The sequence below is a fragment of the Gadus morhua genome, chromosome 14 (genome assembly GCF_902167405.1).
Source record: "Gadus morhua chromosome 14, gadMor3.0, whole genome shotgun sequence".
NCBI classification, from domain to species: domain Eukaryota; kingdom Metazoa; phylum Chordata; class Actinopteri; order Gadiformes; family Gadidae; genus Gadus; species Gadus morhua.
This window is the reverse complement of record NC_044061.1, coordinates 24,262,233-24,284,862: the sequence shown is the minus strand read 5'-3', so window position 1 is coordinate 24,284,862 and position 22,630 is coordinate 24,262,233. Positions and strand designations below refer to the sequence as shown.

General features: G+C 44.9%; 1 protein-coding gene across 1 annotated transcript; it reads left to right on the top strand.

The window, feature by feature from the left end:
* The first annotated feature begins 1,123 nt into the window (after positions 1-1,123).
* Positions 1,124-12,867, top strand: pepd (peptidase D). Its single transcript, XM_030377349.1, has 15 exons — positions 1,124-1,187; positions 2,179-2,359; positions 2,710-2,837; positions 3,232-3,295; positions 4,075-4,122; positions 4,393-4,454; positions 4,750-4,794; positions 6,676-6,751; positions 7,314-7,360; positions 8,222-8,290; positions 8,649-8,726; positions 9,040-9,188; positions 10,315-10,499; positions 11,296-11,487; positions 12,358-12,867. Exons 1-15 carry the CDS (start codon positions 1,171-1,173, stop codon positions 12,499-12,501), a joined length of 1,485 nt encoding a protein of 494 aa, XP_030233209.1. The 5' UTR covers positions 1,124-1,170; the 3' UTR covers positions 12,502-12,867.
* The last annotated feature ends 9,763 nt before the right edge of the window (positions 12,868-22,630 follow it).

Genomic DNA, 22,630 nt, shown 5'->3' with positions numbered 1-22,630 from the left:
TACAGAATTGGAAGCTGCTCATACATCTTGCATAAATGCTGAATTAAAAAAAAATTGACCTTTTCACCCGGTTAAAGGTCAATGTATTTATTCATTCATTAATCAATAACTAAGTCGCCTCATGTATAAAATATATTTAGCTTTTGATCAAATGTCTTGATCCCTCGCTGGAATTGAGTTTGAATCAAGCGGCCAATCCAGAGACCGCTAAGTGACAGCTTGTTGTTGTCGTTGTTGTTGTTGTTGTTGTTGTTGTTTTCGGTGTCGTTGATGTTGTGGTCAAGGTGGGAATCGAGGACGACATCGCCGTGACCAAGGACGGGGTGGAGCTCCTGACGTGCACGGCGTCTGCGTCCCTCAGTGCATTAGTCAGCAGTGAGGAGATATGAAGGACATCACTTGGAACTATGGTGACGGCTTTCCGGAAGGAACGTTCCGGAATGTGGCGAGGGAATCGTTTAAAATGGAAGAGTCTTTGAAGATTAAATAATATCATTTTTTTTCTATTTTTTAGTTTGACAACATATTGATTAAAATAATCAACTATTTACATTGCTGTTTTATGCAACTGAATTTAATAAACTCTTCTAATGGCAGGTTTCTGCAGGAATTGTATTCATTGTAGGGAATTACTTTGGCAAAAATGAGCAAGCTTAATAATTTTGCATGGCTCTAAAAATATTCATTGCATTACATCAGTGTAATGCAGCATAAAATCGAATTAGCAGTCCGCTATCAAGTGAATTGCAATACTCGCTTCTTCCTCTAGATGGGCTGCTTTCCCCACTAAAGGAAACAATCTCATTCCAACAGAAAACACATTCCATGGGACGTGATATAAACACAAGATATGAATGAAATCAGTCATCACAATTGGTAGTTTAAGACAAATAAAAAATATTAAAGAATGTTAATACAGCTAGTGTATGTTGACATTTGGCATATGTCAATTTCTTTACAATATGAAATTACTTTGGATTAAATGAGCTCTGCCTTTACTGTGCGTCCTTTACGCTGTGATTTGTGGAGAAGCTGTAATAATGTAGCCAATGGAGCGAACTGGTCGGGGTTGGTGCTCACTGCCTTATTGGTTTAACCACTGATCAGCTGACGTCTTCTCAACAAAACCACCTGACGTCCCTGTCACGTGACACTCACCACTCGAGCATCATGGCCGCCAGACCTGAGTGAGTTGATTTGTTTTCCGTTATCACGGGACACGTAAACTCGCTGTGATCACTTCGTGTTTATGAATATATATAATTTAATTCATCAGTATATAATAGCAGGTGTGAGCTTCAAGTAATATGTTAACTGAAATAGTAAACCTGAGCTCTCAAATCGTAGGTATAATATAATTGATCATGCAAAAAGACACATTTGATCACGGGTTTAATTTACTGCACTTGGTTATAGAATCCTATTTTGCTGGAGAATATTTATATACTACTACTACTACTGCTACTACTATTATGGATTGTGTGTGTGTGTGTGTGTGTGTGTGTGTGTGTGTGTGTGTGTGTGTGTGTGTGTGTGTGTGTGTGTGTGTGTGTGTGTGTGTGTGTGTGTGTGTGTGTGTGTGTGTGAGAGAGAGATTGTGTCTGTGTAATGTAGTCGTTCTAAATAGAAGAGTATTTGATGCTCATACACATACACGCGCCACAAGTTGATACCACTGAAAGTAAAACTAACTTGATTGAACAACAACATTGAGTAAAATGTAAGCAGATATTAGCCTTTACAATTTTTCGATAACTTGTGTATAGCGACAATTGGCATATTTCACTTAAATTACTTTACTGTATGAATCTACCTTTGGATTAAATAATATCTGCCTTTTTATTGTGCTGGCCGTCATTGCTTCAACAGATAAACCTTTGCACCCCGTTCAGGTTATCCTCACAGGGGTTAGGTTTTATTGCACCAATCTCTCGATCTGTGCTGACTTTTGTATTGTTATTTCTCACAGTTAAAAAAAAGAAAAGCTTAATAAAAATATGTATTCTTCATGTGGCTAACATGTGAGGTTTGAAAATAGTTAAAGCTAAATGTAGAACATTCAAACCAGACATCAGGATTATTATAATTTTAGGAATGTTGTTCTTCTCGCTCTTGACTGTGACCGCTACCACTCTACCAGTCATTACATGTGGTCCACGTCTGTCTTCTGCCTGGCAGGCCCACCTACTGGCTGGGGAAGGACACCCTGAGGGTGTCTGCCAAACTGTTTGCGGAGAACCGACGTCGGCTGTGCCAGGGGCTGGGTGCCGCAGGAGCGCCCCCAGGGGCGGTGGTCCTCTTGCAGGGCGGGGAGCAGAAGCAGCGGTACTGCACCGACACGGACGACGTCTTCAGACAGGTGGGACACACCAGGGTCCGCGGCATAGACCTTGTTCTGCCTGAGCGAGGTCTCTCCGTTGGGGCAATTGATCTCATAGTTCTCGCCATGCATGGAGGATTGGAAGATTGAATTTTGATTATATTCATGGGGCGAACGTGACAAACTTAAAGAAGTTTTTCATTTTGTCTGTTCGTGCTGATTGTAAAACGTGTAAATGTTACCAGATTCATTTCTGAGAAACATCTGCCTGAAATTCTTGTTAAACGGTCTAAAATAATCGTCTTTCTTTTCTTCGGCGGAACAGACAGGATGAGTTCCCTCCAGTCCGTGGTATCAGTGTACTTTAACACCTCTCCTTCTCTCTGTAGGAGTCCTTCTTCCACTGGATGTTTGGAGTCACCGAGGCTGATTGTTTTGGTGCTGTTGAGCTCAAAACCGGAAAATCCCTCCTCTTTGTCCCCAAACTGCCTGAGAGCTATGCCACATGGATGGGAGTGTAAGCCTTGGTTTAAGTGGTTGGGGCTTTTAATGTGAAGCTGCTATCTTAAGCAGACTAGCTTGCTTTTGGTCTGTTTTTAAAAGGTTTACACCACCTTTGATACATTTAGGAAATTAAGTATTAAAAAAGATTTAAAAAAATCGTTGTAATCTTAGCAATATACATCAAGGAAATGTCAATGAAAATTATTTAAATATGTCTTCATCAAATGTGACGAGTTACTATAGAAATGTTGTGTTGCATCTTTTCCTTCTCTGTAACATGGGGGATTGTGTTTGAGTTGATCGATTTTCCCTATTGTCTAGTATTTGTAAATGGTTGTCTGGGAAGGAGTTGATCCAAGGCATAATGTCTTTCCTTAACTAACTAGTCTCTATCTCTCTGTTGACAGGATCCATTCCAAGGAGCACTTCAGAGAGAAATATGCTGTTGATGAGGTCCACTACACCTGTGATGTAAGTCTAGGGTAATCATCACTTCTGCTCTGGCCCACTTGTGTTGGCTGACATTTTACCAGGATCTGAACTTTAAAGTTAAGGTTAGCCAGCCATAAACTTGCTGTGTCTCTGTAGGGCTGTTTCTAAAGGTGAAATCCACCCATCCCTACTTCAGTTCATAGCTGGTGTTGTGCGGAATGTTATGGTGGTATGGTCCAAATTAAGTGGTTCCACACAAACGCTGAATCCATATGATATCTGCATTTGTGAGTGGGTTGGAAGGCCTCTTCAGGCCAGTACAGAATATCTGCACTGGGATTAGTTCTTTACTTTAGTGATCTGATCTTTATCTACTGTAATTTAACTACAGGTATCTTTGTTTGTTATTCTCAGCTAAGAGGGGCAGCAAGAGCAACAGGCTCTTAAAAGCCTGGCGCTATTACTTTAAAGACTCATGACATAAAGTCAATTTTATTTCTTTAAAGGTAGTCATTAAAATAAATGGCTCTTGCTGTAATTTACTCCTAGATTTTATTGAATTAATGTTATGACATCTCGTCATTGCTTGGAGAGCTAGGTCCAGCCAATGGTTTCTGGGTATTAAAGGCAGATGCTGTTTCTTTTGTTTGAATGATTGTTTAAATGTTTTCTGGTTAATGAATCAAGCATTAGCCTTGGTGCCTTGTTGGAAATATATATTTTAAATGTAAGCTGTACAGAGATAATGAAAGGGTGACATCAAAGGTCAGGTAATAAGTTGGATAACACTTCTAAATGCTGCATCCTGAACTTTCCAGATCACAGACACTCTGACCAGCATGAACCCAGGCGTCCTGCTCACGTTGGTATGTGACCTTCATTCTTACCTGACCTTCTGGGGGAACATTGACGTGGGAAATGGTTGTAAAGCTCTCTGTTTGAAGGCAATAACGGCTGCCACACATGGGGAGAATTGTGCTCAAATGTCTGCCATCCCATGGAGTCTTTTGTCTATGTCTCCCTTTGTGGTGTTTCTGTGCTTCCTAGCGGATGTTAATTAAGACACTTTAATGGCAATGAGCTGAGATGTTTCACTAAATTCACCTCTTTGGTTGTGTTTTGTTCTCTCCCGCCAGCGAGGGCTGAATACCGATAGTGGAAGCATCTGCCGCGAAGCCTCGTTTGACGGAATTAGCGGGTATGCTCTATTGGCACCAATTATTCATTAATGTAATCGTGCTTTGTTCAGGGGGCTTCTGGGAGACTTTTACTACGCATTCAGATTGCCGGTGATTACCTTAATTTTGGAACAAATTTGATTAGACTAATGGTTTTGCCTGGGTATGTGAATCGAGATAAATGGAGCAGTTTTATCCTTGCCAATGGCTTGAATTATTTCCTCAGATTTGTGTGCTTACATATTTTCAGCATACGCTCCAGAAGTCACATATGTACGTATGGTTGTGCTAACTGTGTCACCTTCTCTCCGCCAGTTTTGAAGTAAACAACACCATACTGCATCCAGTCATCGTGGAATGGTGAGTCAGCATTTCTTTTTAATCAGGGGTTGTTTTTTAAATTACCAATTCATTGTTATATGAGGACATACTGTACATAGAGCCACCATGGCCACTTTTATTATATTTTGCAATTACCATAATTGTATTGTGTGTAATTGTTCACTCTATTTATATGTATTTAAGGGTGCAAAGTCACATTCTACCAATTCAGAATTGCCCAGGCTTCCCTAAGGCCAATGTGTGTGCACGTGTTGGTGTGTGTGTGTGTGTGTTCTTGCTCGGGCCTGTGTGCAGTGAAGAGCGGTCTGTGTTGCCCCCCCCCCCCCACCTCTCAGACAGAGCTGTAATGGGCTCCGTGCCAGCATGTCTGTCCCCAGCATTAGGCTCTGGGCTCTCCAGATCAATTGACATTTTCTGAAATATGGAGGAGTGCTTCTCAGGCACACCCGCTGGCCAGAATCACTTGATAGAACTCACCCTGCTCATCCCCAATGGCTGTCTTTATTGGAAATCTTGTGTTGGCTAGAGCAACACAAACATTGCACGAAAAGCAACCTGGAACATATTCGGTCAGTGAGCTTAGAAAACCCGAAACAGTTGCCCAATTACCTCCGAATACATTACCAGAATCTTTTGTCTGAAAGGTCGTCGACTTGTCGTTGTCTGGCTCTTCCGATCTGGAAAGGATGGTTCTGTCTGGGGTAAGGGTTAGAAAGCTAATAGTTGGGGGTGCCCCGGTGGTTCACTGGGTAGAGCATATACCATTAAGGCCCGGTCCTTACCGCAGTGACCCGGGTTTGTTTCCTGCCCGTTGTTCTTTGCTGCATGTCTTCCCCTCTACCTCCCATACCTTCCTGTCTTACTCACTATACAATAAAATTAAGAAAGATAACTGTTCTGAACACAAATTGTGCTGTTCTGCTGTCGACCGTGTACCGTATCATGTGTGTACTTGGGAGGTTTTAAACCAACAAGAGGAGCAGGCCAGTGGTATAAACAAAGCTAATGGGAAATGGTTCTTCTATAACTCAATCTTCACTTCTATAACTAAAGCTCAAGGTGCAATCCATAAATAAGCACACTGGATTGGGTCACAAACATTTCAACAGCCAGGGAAATCCCCCCCTGTTCAGGTTTCACTGCCCTTTTAAGATGAAGCAAGTGGTCACCCCTATCCCAACCCCAAATGTTTTTTTTTCAGCCTGTCAAAAACACTCCTCGATTCCGCACGTAGTCCACTCGGTTGAAAGGGTTCATGATATTTACCAGGCAAGAAGCGAGGGAATAGCGATGGCTTCAAAACAGAGGAGCAGAAGTCTTTTGACACCAGAGAAATTAGTGGTCGGATGATTCTGGTTCACTTTGACAGAGGAACCTTCCAACACATTGATAGGTTCCTGGATATCTAAAGTGCTGATGGGGCCTCATAAATGAACCCTCAGATCAGATACTGAGAGAGTGCAGCTTCTTATCAGTAAGAATGGCTGACAGGCTCACAGAGAAACAACATGATTATGGGTCTTATCTCCTCAAGGTTTATCATTGAATAGGTCACATTATAAGTCAATTCACTGGGTTTTCCGATGGCATTCCATCTGCAAATTCTTCAAAACCATTGAATACTTTTTTTTATTATTATTGCTAAGGGCTTTTAAAATCCAAACAATCCAATCAACAACAAATTAAAATCTATATATTTTGTTACTATATTGTAACACTTAGCTTTCTTATCTGAGGATTTTATCTTAATCTTGCAGGTTTTGGGTTAGATCTTCATTGTTGAATGCACTAATTGTCAGTCGCTTCTGACAAAGCATCTGCTAAATAACCCAAACCCGCCTTGCTCTCAGGCTCGACTGTGGTTCACCAGTTGCAGCTGATCTGTGATTCTTTCTGCAGCCGCGTGACCAAGACTGACATGGAGCTGGAGATCATGCGCTACACCAACCGGATCTCCAGTGAAGCGCACAAAATGGTGGGACCCCCTTTAGGGTTGGAGCCTATACCTTCCATTCAATGTTAGACAGTATACAAATCCACACACATCCATATTCATAAAATCATGAAGTGCGATAATACTTTATTTTGTCCCAAACATAAGGGTTTCACCTTGCACAATCTAATGATTCATCTATCCAGTTCATACTTCATCCTCCTTAGTGAGTCTGGAGATTCTGAGGTTCCGTTTTCAGTTAGTAAAGGTCATCACTTTTCTGAAGCAGGAAATGTCACTGTGCCCTGTATGCAGTATGTTGACTCTGCATAAGTATTCTTAGTATCGAGTATTTTTAATGCATAATTCAGTCCAATGCTTGATATTCAGTGACTGCCTTGGGCATTCCCTGCGCATAATAATCTATATTAGCTGATTTCATATTCAAAACACTTTTAAAGAGCGTTACATTAGCGCTGCATTGGGAAGTTTTAATTGCGACTTAAAACCAAACACCTTTAGCCATGGCATTCATGACTCTAACAACATGCATTTAACTCGTCAACCTAAATAAAGCTCTTTGCTCGTGCTTTTTTCTCTGTAGATTATGAAAACCGTGAAACCCGGTCATAAAGAGTACGAAATGGAGAGGTGAGTAGAACAAGTTTTTTCATTTGATGAAAAAACATTTTTCATGTTTTTCAACATTTTTTCATTTTTCGTTTTATTGCATTACATCAAACCAATCAACAATGTTTGTCATTTACATTCTGCACTGATTTCTATTACGCATTACTGCACAATGATTATGTTAAAACATCACAGTGGATCCCGAAAACAAAGTCGTACTAATGTGATATATACAAAATCCACAAATACCTAGAACGATCTTAACTGTGAACTGAGAAGAACCGGCTTGCGCTCGAGTTATCCAATCAGCGAGCCTTATGGATAAGCAGATATTTTTGTCTATTTCTTTTAAGCGATCATATACAAACTTGATCGAGATTCATGATTTAAAGAATGGCGTACAGTCTTGAGCCCACCCATTCTAATGTTGTTCTCAAGTTCCATTTCCTTCCCCCCGCCCTGGGAGAGCCTGTTGAGGGCTCTGTGGTGCTTGTGGAACACAAACAGGAGGTGTCTGCTCAGCACGGCGGTCTGCTGGGCTTCCTGTGCTCTGTGGAGAGCCTCAGAGAACTGTTATTGCAAATCACCGGGTCAAAGGAAGGGCAGCAATCACCCTCTGCCGTTTCTTTACTCATATCTTTACCTTTGAACCTGACACTACTATTATCATGTGCGGGTGTGGGTGCAGTTGTGGGTGCGGATGTGTCTGTGTGTGCATAAATACAGAACAAAGATATTTTGTTGTGTAGTTTTCTGCTAGCCAATCTAAACGGCAGGACCTGCTCGATGATAGGAAAACAAAGTGGACGGTCGACAATGCTCAAATACACATCCAGGGTCTCATGTTATTCTGTGTGTCTGTCGTGTTTGATTTCCTTGCAGTCTCTTCCAGCACTACTGCTACACCAAAGGAGGGATGCGTCACTCATCCTACACCTGCATCTGTGGAACGTAGGACATTTTTATAATACTGCTCCCGTGCCCTTAAGCAAGGTGACTCCATTGTGTCCTAGTGTACGACTGAGGTTGTATCCAAGCAGCAACAGCAAAAGGTCCTCAACTGGCTTACATGGATGCTACAGCAAGTGACCCTGGCTTGGATCCAGATCATTTGGTTGCAGGACAGCATGGACAAAACCCAACCTTTCCAACGTTTCACAATTAATCAAAATGTTAGATTTGATTAGTACATATTTCAACCCACCTGTGTAGCATTAGCATGCTTAATATCAGTCTAGTATGAAGAATGAATTATAGCTAATCCTATATTATATTATTTGATTGTATGGATGTGATCTTGTCTCCACAGGGGGAACAACTCCTCTGTCCTGCACTACGGCCACGCCAGCGCTCCCAACGACAAGACCATCCAGGACGGAGACATGTGGTGCGTAGAACCCACCGGCTCCTCTCACTCAGTAGAACCTTAACCTCCACATTTACACTGACTCACTAGGATTTTAGTTTTAAAATGCATGCTGAATGATGCTCTTTCTAAGAATTTACCAAGAAATCCAAAAGTTTCTCAAGGATAGAGACATTGTAGCAATGATGTTGAAGATATCTACAGACTAACAGACTACGTATGTTCAGTGTCATATTAATGATAGATGTATTATTTACAATAGGGCAATGTTAGTCACCCTATTCTTGGGAATTCCTACGAGAGGGGTAATGAATGCTGTTGTTTTTATCGACAGTCTGTTTGACATGGGCGGAGAGTACTATTGCTACGCCTCTGACATCACCTGCTCCTTCCCAGCCAATGGGAAGTTCACCAAAGACCAGAGGGACATCTATGAGGCGGTGCTTAAGGCTTCCCGCGCTGTCCTGGAAGCCATTAAACCAGGTAACACAAGCGTGCTGTGATTGGCCGTTAGGATCATCCCTGATGCAGCTCAGCCAATCATGTAGCAGGGATGGGCAACTGGCGGCCCTCACTCAGTGCGGCCCGCTCCTCACTCAGTCAGGCCCGCACATAATAAAAAATAAATAAATAAATAAAAGAATAATAATAATTGATCGAGTTACAGAAAACTCGGTCAAGAAAGATGAGAAGAATTCATAGAATTCGAAGGCAAACCCATGCGTCTAGTTTGCTTAGAAGCGATATCAGTCATTAAAGATATCCACTTAAGTCGCCACTACAACTGCTTGTTGGGTTTGAGTTCATTGAGTTGTTGCACTTAATTTTGGGCCACTGTTTTTCAGTTTTTTGACTTCATTGAATGATGATGTATGTGAGCCCTTTGCACTGATAAAAATACTGACCATTCATGTGGCTGTTTGAGCATGGAAAACATGAAATGAATGTATGTTGGTTCAATTAACATACCGTACATAGGTTATGATTCTGGATGATTTTTTAGGTAGTGGCCATCCCCAAAATGCACCAGAATACAGGAAATCATATCTACCAAATTCAAAATTGTGTAGCTTCTCTCAGCTCACGTTTAGTTGAAGTGTGCAGTCATGTGGCCCTCCGATGGTTATGAGGAAAAATGTGTCCCTCTTTATCATGAAAGTTGCCCATCCCTAGCTGAACACCGAAGGGTTCAGCGGTGGTTTGATCATTACGAAGGAAGGTTTGATGCTTTAGCCGTCAGTTCCAGCATATCAGAAACAGCCTTCTGGGATACTCTGGTGTTTACAGACTGGAGAGAAATGTTTAAGAACCATATAGGTAGTAGCAGTTTGAGTGAAAAACACCATGTGAATGAAAGAGGTCAGAAGAGAACCAATAGGCAATAGATTGTCAGCTGTCTGTGTCTTATGAAGACATGGGAATGTTTTAGCCCTTCATTCGTCTAGCACAACATGCTCTGTGAGACTTAACCTAGACATAAATCCATGCAGTTATGCATTTTTTCCAAATATGTTAGAAAAAAAAAGTTTTGAAATAAGACTATTTTATAAAATAACGTCTTGAAGTGTTCGATGCAACTCATAAACAAGATGGCCTTTGACACGTGCAGGGGTGAAGTGGGCTGACATGCACCTGCTGGCGGACCGAACCCACCTGGAGGAGCTGCTGAAGCTGGGCATCCTGAAGGGCAACGTGGAGGACATGATGGGGGTCCGCCTGGGAGCCGTCTTCATGCCCCACGGCCTGGGCCACCTGCTGGGCTGCGACGTGCACGATGTCGGGGGGTACCCGGAGGTCAGCGTGACATGAATACGGAGATCCGTATCATACTGCTAATGCTAGCATTGGAGCTTTGTCAAGATAATCAAAGACAATTTATAGATAAAAGACGAGTACAAGTCAGTTGATTAAAAAAAAAAAAGATCACTAGCACTTGAAAACACAATTTTAAGTGTTAATAAAGCATACCGTTAAGTTCATAAAAATTCAAGCATATCTGTATTAACGTATGTGCTGTATATGTGTACGTTTATAGTCCGGAGACTGAATTCATATACTTGGAAATTAGAAAGTTTCCATTAGATATGCCCAAGAAGTTAGATACTATTGCATGTAGGTTGGTCACCAGAGCTGTTTGCATTTATTATTACCGTAGACAGGGACTAAGGAAAACATTTCAGCAGTTTATTCCAACAATTGAATGAATTGTATATACATGGTAGTGGTAGACTCCTGAAAAGGGAAGAGGAAATCAAAAATAAAGTCTGCAAGGGTTACCGCACATCAGCTACATTAAGCTCTAACCCAATGTATGTGGAGATATTTTTCCCATTCCTTTTCTACCTTTGATTTTTTTTTATGAAATTGGCTTTTTATTGCCTCATTATTACAAAACACATTTCCCATTATGTGAGTTTTTTGGGGTGGCGACCTTTTTATTAGCCATTGTGTTTAGAATTTGCATTTTATAATAACACAACAAAATCCACTTCCTCTCAGCCTCAAGATGGCGGTCTGTGTTTCTCCATCAGGCGGATCCCAGCCGCCCCTGAAGCCTGCTGCGTTCTGATTGGTTTGTTTGTGTGTGCAGGGCGTGGACCGGGTGGACCAGCCAGGTCTGAAGAGCCTGAGGATGGGCCGCCTGGTGCAGGAGAGGATGGTCCTCACGGTGGAGCCAGGGATCTACTTCATCAACCACCTGCTGGACCAGGCGCTGGCCGACCCCGCCCAGAGCTGCTTCTTCGACAGCCAAGTGCTGGCTCGCTTCCGCGGCTTCGGAGGGGTGAGTGCGGGGGGACGTCGCTGGTGATCAGGGATCGTGATCAGAACCCCTTAAGGCTCAGCTATGGTTCCACGTCGACGCAAAGACCACACAGATGCTTCAACGCAGCTCGTGAATCTGTTTTGGTTCTGCGTCGGGTTTTAGTGAGCGGACCAAGCAAAGCCATTGCTGCTGCGTTGCTTCGACACAAGGTTGACATTTATGGGAGGCGTACGTCAGGCCCTTGCAGTGGACGCAAGGAAGTAATGGGTCCAAAAACCTCTTGTGTTGCGGCGACGTGGAACCATAACTAAGCCTTTAGCTGCACCAGAGTGATGTCATGCATGACGCCTGACGCCTATGGGCAGTGCAGTTCTAATGCCTTCCATATTCAATCAGGTCTGTGTTGGGATTCACTTTGCATTTTTCAGTTTGAATGCAGTAAACGATTAATAAGTCAAATGATTTAAAAGAAAAGCACTGTATTTTTCGATTTGGTTGCAATAGCTGCCGTCAGATTATTTATACATAAACTAAGCATTATATTTCCATTAAAAGAGGATTGCATATATGGTTGGCTTTAAAGTGTACCACATGCATGATGCAGTACAGCATTGGAAGCTGCTCATACATTTGCTTGAATGCTGAATTCTAAAAAATGTTGACCTTTTTGCCCTGTTAAAGTTTAATGTATTTATTCATTCATTAATCAATAACTAAGCCGCCTCATGTATAAAATATTTCAGTTCACGCTTTTGATCAAATGTCATGATCCCTCGCTGGAATTGAGTTTGAATCAAGCGGCCAATCCAGAGACCGCTTTGTGACGGCTTGTTTTTGATTGATGATGTCGTTGTTGATGTTGTTGTTGTTGGTGATGTTATGGTCCAGGTGCGCATCGAGGACGACATTGCCGTGACCGCAGGCGGCGTGGAGCTCCTGACCTGCGTGCCGCGCGGCGTCGACGAGATCGAGGCCTTCATGGCAGACTCCGGGAAGGCCCTCAGCCCATTGGTCAGCGGTCAGGAGGACTGATGGACGTCACTCGGAACTCCTGGAAGTAACGTTCCGGAATGTGTGGAGGGAATCACTTCAAAAGGGAAATGGCGCTATATTTTCTGATCCATCGTACCATATAATCCATCGTATCATATAACGTCATATTGCGTACAATAAATCTGGATTACACATTTCAATCACATTCATGCTTATCTTCTACGGACAACAATGCGCAGATTTTAGACTTTTTTATGTCACCATTTGCCATCCAAACCTGCTCCAATCAAACGACATGCATCTGAGAAACATGTTGTAATTTTCAGAAATATTGATTAAAATAATCAACAATTTACATTGCTATATTATGCATCTGAATTTAATAAACTCTTCTATTGACATGTTTCTGCTGGATATTATCTCATTGTAGAGAGTAGATTTGGCACAAATAGTATAATGCAGCATAAAATCGAATTAGCAGTCCACTATCAAGTGAGTTGCAATACTCGCTTGTTCCTCTGGATGGGTTGCTTTCCCCACTAAAGGAAACAATCTCATTCCAACAGAAAACACATTCCATGGGACTTGATATAGACACAAGATATGGACTAAAGCAGTCATAATGATTAATTATTGAAGACAATGAAAGAATATTGAGGAACATCATTTAGCAGTCCAATTGTTTGGTCAGCCTTTGTTTATGTTGAATCAGATAGCATACGGAAATTAGTTATGCCGTGCTTACCCACCTTTGGGAGAAAACGTTTTCAGACTGGGTGCTTTTATGGCCATACCATGGCCTGCATCCTGTATAGTGTTGCACATACCAAAATTAGTGCATAACGTCACATTGAGCTTATTTTATTTTTATGCATAAAAAAACTAAATATATATATATTGACAATGTCAATGCAACGAAGTGGAGGATGTTAAAAAAGGCTCAGGCATGAAACAGGAGTGATTATTGTACCATAACGTGATCAATTTGTATTCCCCCTTATATCCAGCCAGATATTACAAGCCAGTTATTTACAAGCTGGTACTGCCACCATGTGGTTAAAACTAAACATGCTAGAAGTGGTATTTTCATGCGAAAATATGAAATATAAATTAAAATATATTGTGTCGCAGCTGTTGAGCTATATAGCTATTGAACATGTTTTTTAAAAAGTACAATTATTATGTTGCAGCTGCTAAGCTTTATAGCTATGTATAAAAAGCAAAGATTGGTTCCCAATATAACGATTTTTTTCTGGACGGTTCTTTGGCCTCTTCAATTCTGAGAGAGGTAAATAAGCATGTCAATGTGCTCCACAGTCCCCCTAATGTGTCTAGGACTGCTGATAATGCCTGATGTGCTGAGCTCTCCTTCTGTTCTCAAGTGGAGCTTGAGGCTGGAATGCACTGTCTGGCAAAATGTGCACGAGTTGGCAGGGTGGCTGCATGCGTCGCCCTTCCACCAGGTGAGTCTTCAGTAGCACTGAACTCTTTCATTTGTACATCAAGAATTCACTTGCAAATTGGTCAACAGGGGATGTGGAATGACCAGCTCCCTTTCAAACGTGTTGGTGGACAGCATGCTTTTCAAGTCAGTTTTTCTCTTCTTTTTTTTTTACACTCCTTGATCTTACTGTTGCTGCTGCTCTGCTGATGGTGAGGGAACATTATGGGCAGATAATGCTCTGTATCCCAGCTTGGAGTCGAGATGTGACGCCGCCGGGCATAGTGATTCGAAATTAGTCAAGATACATGGATAAAGATAGGCAAGTTTGAGGAAGATCAGAGCAAAAAGTTTTTTCCTATGATCTTCCTCAAACTTGCACGACAGCATCTCCACGTCTCATTTCGAAACACTGCCCGGCGTCATATCTCGATCCTCAGCTGAGATACGGACTGTCGTCTGCTCATACTGATGAGTCAGTATGAGCAGATGCTCTGATCTTCCAAGTTTGAGGAGGAAAAGAGACAACTATTTTTTTTCTATCTGCAGTAAATTTAATTGGCCAGTTGGTGGCAGTATATGCTTATTCCAAAGTCATTTTATGCACCTATTCATTGTGTTTAATCGTACCTTCTGATGACTTTTGACCTACCAAATGTAATCATTTTTATAGTATTTTTAGTGCTCTGATGAATATCAAATACATGTCTATTATCTATTCCAAAGTCATTCTAAGCCCCTATTCATGGTGTGCTTTTGTCTATCTTCTGATGACCTCTGAGCTACCCATTTGAATAACTTCTGTTTGGGCCAGAGCCACTCTCATTTCATAATATGTTATGACCTTTAGGCCCTCTTTCATATAAAATAGACCTAGTTTACAAAAGAGCCACAATAAATTGTTTCTTTGTGGGATCCATTTTGTGCAGTACATTTTATTGGCCAATCGGTGGTAGTGTATGAAGAATATCTGGTAATTTCCTTTTGGGATAGAACCTCCAAATGTATGATTATCGTATAGTTTATTGCCCTGATTCATATTAAAGAAACCTTATGTCTCTTATCTTATCTTATCTTATCCCTCATTCACAGCCCCTATACTTGGTGTGTATTTTTCCCTTTTCCCCGAGAAGGGAAGACAACCAATATTATATATTGGTTGTCACTTTGCTTGGTCCAGTTGCAGAATTTCTGGCTGATAGCATACACAAGCAAAGTGTCAACCAAATTATTTTCCTACCAAGTGTTCCCAACACTGCTTATCAACTCAACTCCCACTCAAAACATAACCCTTAACACACAGGTGTTGGCTTTGTGTCTATATTTCACCGTCATCCAAAAACCTAGTGGGAAGCATGAGCAGATGACAGTCCTTATCACAGCTGAGGATCGAGGTACGACACCAGTTGTACTGCTTCGAAATGAGATGTGGAGATGCTGCGTTGCAAGTTCAGATCAGAGGAAGATCAGAGAAGAAAAAGTTTTTCTGCTAGAAAAATAGCGACAGGGGTCTGTCTCCACCCAATGAGAGAGGTGGAGCTGTGGCGATCCGCAGCAGACCTTCACTACCCTCACCTCCCCTCCAGCCTGCGAACCTGGGTGTGCACGGGGAAACAGCAGGACCAGCTGGTCCGGGAGGAGGGAGAAGAACAGAGTCAGACAGCTGAAGGTGTCATACCGCAAGGAAAAGCCCTCACCCTCGAATGACCTTTCGAGTTGGAGCTCATCGTTATTTATCTATTCTTTTTCTTGCTAAGTAAGATGCTTGTATCCAAAGCATCTTAAGATCTTAGCGTCTTCACAACTTTCATTTCACTGCATCTCTTGTATAAGCATGTGACCAATACAACTCTTGAAAACTTGAAACTAACAAGAGCATACTGTCTGAGTATTAATTGCCACAGTGGGAATTACACAACCAACCCTTTGATTTTAATGCCATGCTCTACCAATTGAGCTACATGTGCCTTTTATTTTAGAAACCGTGTGATGTACAAGTAAGTTGTTTTTTTTTTACAAAATGTGTTAAATATAACGATATCTCCATCAGGAAGTGTTGGCTGTTCGTTGAAGTGGCAGCGAGGTCGCAGACCTGCCGAGAGGTCCGAGCGGAGGGTTTGTCACACAGCATGTTCTTGTCAACCTTGAGGAAGAGCCTCCCCATGCCCCTGTGCTTTGTCTGGGACACGCCCAGTACATCACGTCTGAGGTACAGACACACTCGCACACAGAGTCCTGTTCGGCTCTCAAACAGAACAGCTAACTTAATTACGTTACTTTACGCCTTTATGTCTGGCACTGCAGCGAGACTCTCTTGTGCTGGTTAACCCACCTGTTTCTGGGTCGGCAGCTAGTCACTTGAGTGCTGGTTAACCCACTGATATCTGGGTCGGCAGCTAGTCACTCGTTTGCTGGTTAACCCACCGATATCTGGGACGGCAGCTAGTCTCTTGAGTGCTGGTTAACCCACCTGTATCTGGGTCGGCAGCTAGTCAACCAAGTGCTAGTTATCCGATGATGTCTGGCTCTGCAGCCAATTACTTGGCTGCTGGTTAACCCACCGATATCTGCGTTGGCAGCCAGTCACGCGCGTGCTGGGTAACCCACCGATATCTGGGTCGGCAGCTAGTCAGCCGCCTTCTGGTTAACCCACCGATATCTGGGTCAGCAGCTAGTCACCCGCCTTCTAGTTAACCCACCGATATCTGGGTCGGCAGCTAGTCAATCTTGTGCTAGTTAACCCACCAATATCTGGGTCGTTAGCTAGTCACTCCGGTGCTAGTTAACCCACCGAATTTCTGGGTCGGCAGCCAGTCCCTCGTAGCGGCCCCGAAGCCTGTGGAGTACTGAACAGGGTCCTGGTTCAGCTCTCAACTGAAACAACTAATATCATTATGCATTTACCTCTGGCTATGCAACTAGTCACTCGCGTGCCGGTTAATCCCCCCCCCCATATCTGGGTCGGCAGCCAGTCACTCCTAGCAGCCTTAAGCCTATGGAGTGCTGGGCTTCTTGGCAGACTCCTGCGCACGCTTTAGGCTTCTTGCGGTGATCGCCCTTATCTCTAGATGAGAGGAAGAACCAACCAAACCAACATTGATCACAGTTTCACAGTGTAAACGGGCTCTGGCTGCTCTGTTGATGAGCAGAAGGATCCTGGTTGGGGCGGCATGGACTATTTTGACTGTGTGCTTGTGTGGAGTACCTTGTGGTCGCCTGGAGGGGGAGTCCTCATCGCTACGCTGAAGTCATTGCTGATCTTTCAAGATCAACAGAGCCCCCAATCGGGTTGCCATGGGTAACCGGTCGGTGGGGTACCAGGGGAACGTGGGGTGCAGTGGTTAGCCGGCGGTGGGGTACCCTCAGAACTAGGTGGACTTGGTTAGCCGGTGGGTTTGGTGCCCTTGGAACATTGGTGGCCATGGTTGGCCGGTCGGTGGGGTACCAGTGCAACGTTGGTTGCCATGGTTATCCGGCCGTGGGGTACCAGCGGAGCCTGGGTTGTCATTGGTTAGTTGGTCGGTGGGGTACCAGTCCAATTTTGGTTGCCATGGTAAGCCGGTCAGTGGGGTACCAGTGGAACGTGAGGTGAGGGCTTAAATGTTGTGCGCTGATCTTCTGGCGAGCGCTGAACTCCTGGGCGACCGATGACCTTGGAGAGGCGGAATGGTCAAAGATTGTAAAGTACCAGAATATTGATCCACCGTGCCAGTGGCACTTCGGCAAGATGCTTCGAGCATTTATATGCTGGGAAGGTAGCACAGGTCAAGTTTTCTCAAGAGTGAGGTTATATAACACACACACACACACACACACACACACACACACACACACACACACACACACACACACACACACACACAAACACACACTGCATAAACTTCAGTCCACACGGATTAGTTTCCCACCATGTTCATGCACATCTTGTAGAGTTGTTGCAGATACAACAACCTTCTGTCTCAGGTCCATGCTAAAGCGGATGGTGCTATTTATTTTATATTTCTTTCCACAAGCCTCAACAAGGATCTCAAAGCATAACACATTACGGAGAAGGGCACGCTTTAATGTGCTGGCGTCTCACCCGGTACAGGTCAAGCCCTGCAGTCAGCACCTGCTTTGTTTTCCATGGAGAGAGGGATTGATTAGCACATGATAGCTTGACAGCATGACAGAGGTCAATGATTAAACTGGAGTCCCATAGGTTTACTGGGGTAAACGGTGGTAAACACTGGCTTTCGGAAGGAAGCTTTAGCAAGAAACTCCAGAGTAGAGCCGTGAGCTGCAAGCTGGACTGCGAAGACTATGGATGGGTAGATTATTTTTGCCCTGAAGCTGAATATTATCTATTCGTTCAGAGGGATGTTTATGTAAAATCATTGCTATGTGCAACCAGTAGAGGGCACTGTCTTGTAGGCAGAGTTCAGTCTGGATGCTCTGCTCTCAGGACTAGGACGTATCCTTTTCAAGCATGGGGCTAGGGTTCGTACTGTACCATCAGGGCGAATGAAGGAAACACTTAAATCAGAATCAGGCTATATTGAATGATTCTGAAGCAAGACCAACAGAAAACGATGGGTTTGGCCTGTAGTTATGAATCAGTATTTTTTCTAAATGATTGTAGGCTATAACTTATAATAATAATAATAATTTATAATTTTGTTTTTCGTCTTCTGACTAAGGAATAACTATCAAAATAAAGACAAAAACGTTATGTTAGTTTTTTCTGTTTTTATGCAGCAGAACATGCTGTGCACGTGATTTTAACATGAAACACATGTTAGCAGAACAACGTAATATAAAAAAAAAGTTTCATTTTATCAATGATTCTACGCCAGCTGCTTATCTTTTGTGTTTCATTTCCAAATGAATTCTGGGAGCTGTGTGCCGTTGTCATAACGACAAGGTACCAGCTGGGCAATTTGTATGCAAATGTGCCTAGGCTTGGGCTGATACCACTGTCTATACCATAGGTCCCATCTACCAAGGGAATGCCAATTTCCACGGGTACTCGGGCACCACTAAATAAAGTACTGCGTTCTTCCTAGGCATATGAGGTGGCATCGCCAGAGGAGTCGTAGAAAAAGGCGATTAAGGAGTGTGAGAGTGAGTTAGTGGCCGGGTGGTGGCGGCGGCGGCCGGGGCAGGACCAGCCGAGCGTTGGATTGGTGTGAGGGGACGGATGGCGCTGGGGTTGCCTGCGCGTCAGCTGACAGGCACTGGAAGCGGAGGCTCAGGTGTTCAGTTCAGAGAGCGCTGTTTTGAAACGGGGGGGGGGGGGGGGGGGGGGGGGGTCACGCGGGCTCGTTCAAGTGCTGGTTCGAGTGCTGGTTAACCCAGCGAATTTTTGGGTCGGCACTCGGCAACTAGTCACTCGTGTGCTGGTTAACCCTCAGATATCTGGATCGGCAGCTAGTCACCTGCGTGCTGGTTAACCCACCCATATCTGGGTCGGCATTTAGTCACCCGTGTGCTGGTTAACCCGCCTGTATCTTGGTCGGCAGCTAGTCACCCGCGTGCTGGTTAACCCGCCTGTATCTGGGTCGGCAGCTAGTCACCCGCGTGCTGGTTAACCCACCTGTATCTGGGTCGGCAGCTAGTCACCCGCGTGCTGGTTAACCCAGCTCGTTCCCTAGCCATGGCAACTAGGACTGACTCCTCTCCCCCATCCCCACACCGACGGCCAGCTCCACCCTGGCCGTCCGCCTGCGAGACAAGGCAGCTAGCTCGCCGGCACCTCGTCCTTCCCGTCGCCGTGCCAACAAGGTCGCTGGAAGGACGAGCCCCTTATCTGGGATAAGAGTCTGACATCTGAGGCCGAGCTGGGGAGGCTGCGGGGAGGAGCGGGCGTCTGACCCTGGGTACGGAGGCCGTGTTGCCCCTCTGTCCGGAGGAGACGCTAATGGACAGTAACGACGGAGGCCAGAGTGCTGATGAGCAGAGTGGTCGAGGAACTTGGCATGCGGAAGGAAGCTGGCATGGCCGGGAGACGTGACCTCCCCTCCCATTACTCCTCATTGTCTTTTATTTGATTACACGTGCGTGCTCCGTCTCCTTGGCCGTGTCACATGATCGATGGACGTCGATTTGTACCTAGGTGGAGGTTTGTGAGGGTGCACGATCACAGTGGGGACTTTGGTCTTACGTCCCGTCGTAACGATTCATATTCAGATATCATTGATTCATAAGAAACCCATCTTTATTCTCAATTCTCGGACTTGCTGAACCGGGAATTGTGTATGCTTTTACAACCATTAAATGGCAGAAAGGCGAAATGTTTTGACCCATAAAGAGGTCTAAAAAAGGAAAAAAAGTTAGAAGGATCACTGATAGGCAACCCCATCCTATTTGGATCAATTTTAGGATAGGGATCTCCTCAATACTGCCACTCGCAAACGTGTGTGTGTGTGTGTGTGTGTGTGTGTGTGTGTGTGTGTGTGTGTGTGTGTGTGTGTGTGTGTGTGTGTGTGTGTGTGTGTGTGTGTGTGTGTGTGTGTGTGTGTGTGTGTGCTACAATCCATTATGGGGCTGGGCTCTCGCAATGCCGCGGGCACTCCATCAGTCTTCGCCATGTCTCAAGGTCACGGGCGAGTGGCGTTCCAGTCGAAACCCAGTCGGTTAGAGCCCCGCGCGGTAGGTCACCTCAAGAACGGGGGTGGGAGGTTGATGCGTCATTTTTTACAAAAAAGCACAACATGTACTGCAGACAGGTGTGCACTGGGCAGAGGCTGCTTATTGTTTGAGGCGAGGGGCAACAGAGGGGAGGAGAGAGCAGTGGGCCAGAGATGTGAGCGACTGAGCCCAACGCAGAGCAGCCTGCCCAGAGTCTTGGCTGAGGCATGCAAACACAGGAGCCCTGCATCCGGGTGGTGGCGGTCTGGACGTCGGTGGTGGTGCGGGAGCTGACGGTGGTGTCGGTGGTGGAGTTGGTGCAGGTGGTGGTGGTCTTAGGGTTGGTGGGGGTGGTGTTGGTGAGGATTATGGTGCTGGTGCTGTTGATAGTAGAGGTGGTGGTGTTGGTGGCGGGGTGGATGGTGGCGGTGGTGGTGGTGCTTTGGGTTGTATTACTGGTGTTGGTGGGGGTAGTTATGGTGTGTGTGTGTGTGTGTGTGTGAGATGGTGGTGTTAGTGCTGGTGTGGGTGGTGTTAGTAGGGATGTGTTAGTGCAGATGGTGATAGTGGCTGTGTGTTGGTGCGGGTGATGGGGGTGGTGGTGGAGGTCGCAGTGTGGGCTGTCGGTGCGGGCAGTGGTGGCCTGGGTGGCAGTGCGGTTGGTGGTGTTAGTGTGGGTGGTGCGGGCAGCAGTGTGGGTGGAGATCACACAAAATGGAGGGCTTGGCAGGAGGTTGGGTATGGCAGGCATCACCCATCCGGACGGCGGTATCTGTGCAGCCGCCCTTATCCGTGTCCCTTCTCCTCTGGTGTCCATGTTGTGTTTCTCAGTCAAAGCCACATCAGCCAGGCTGCTGTGAGAGCTGCCAGCCCGGGTCCATGTGCAGGGACACTGAGATGATGGGCTCCTGAAACGCTGCCAGCCCCAGAGAGAGAAGCCTCTCTTTGTGTCAGGTTAAGAGGGAGGCCTTGTGCTTGACAATGGTGGATGCTCAGGGTTGTTCTTTTCTTTTACCACAATAGTAAATATCGTACGTAGCTAGCCTTTAGCAATATGATCCATGATGGTGCATGCTATTCCTGGACCCAAAAACGAGGCAAAACTCCAACATAATAAATGTATTTAATGGTTGACGGATAAAATGTAATGTAATAAAGATAGATTGTGCTTGCTTTTTTAAGTGGTGGTGAAATAGGGGTTTCTCTGACCAGCGAAATGAGGCGTGATGTTAAGCGCTGTCTCTCTGGGGGTGGCTGTTTATTTCTGTCTGACTGCTAATCAAAGTGGCAGATAATCAGTCCGTTGTCGTTCCGCTGACAAAACTGTCCCCATTAACAGCAGCCTAAATCAAGCGGTATGGGCTCTCTCTCTCTCTGTTTCTCCTTCTCTTGCTCTCTCTCTCTCTCTCTCTCTCTGTTTCTCCTTCTCTTGCTCTCTCTCTCTCTCTCTCTCTCTGTTTCTCCTTCTCTTGCTCTCTCTCTCTCTCTCTCTCTCTCTCTCTCTCTCTCTCTCTCTCCCTTTCTCTATCTCTCCTTCTCTCTCTCTCTCGTTCTCTTTCTCTCTCCCGATCTCTCTCTCTTTCTCTTTCTCTCTCTCTCTCTCTCTCTCTCTCTCTCTCTCTCTCTCCCGATCTCTCTCTCTCCCTCTCTCTCTCTCTCTCTCTCTCTCTCTCTCTCTCTCTCTCTCTCTCTCTCTCTCTCTCTCCCGATCTCTCTCTCTCTCTCTCTCTCTCTCTCTCTCTCTGTCTCTCTGTGTGATCCACAGACACATGCTCCTCCCCCGTCTTCCGCCTGAGGTCACTTGACGAAGGCCCCGCCGTGGTCTCTCTCCCCACACACAAACACCCGCTCAAACGTGTTTCCACAGCCGCAGCAATCCCTCGATAAGACAAACACAAAGGACACAGAGCACAATGGCGCCGCTCCGGTATCAGTCGGGAGACTGGTGATCGTGCTAGGCGATACGCGGCCCGTCAGAGGGCCCCCTGCTGGGCTGAGAGTGTCGGCGCGGCTCCGGGACCCAGGCTGATAGCGGCCTCCGTCCTTCAGATGATAAAGCGCATTTGGCTTGTCCAGGAATGTCCATTACCAGGGGAGACGCACTGGGCCGCTCACCCC

Bases quoted from the DNA above. Each gene is read 5' to 3' on its own strand.
- pepd (XM_030377349.1), top strand. The intron at 4,795-6,675 runs GTGAGTCAGCAT...TTCTTTCTGCAG, and splicing joins CATCCAGTCATCGTGGAATG to CCGCGTGACCAAGACTGACA. The intron at 8,727-9,039 runs GTGCGTAGAACC...TTTTATCGACAG, and splicing joins ATCCAGGACGGAGACATGTG to TCTGTTTGACATGGGCGGAG.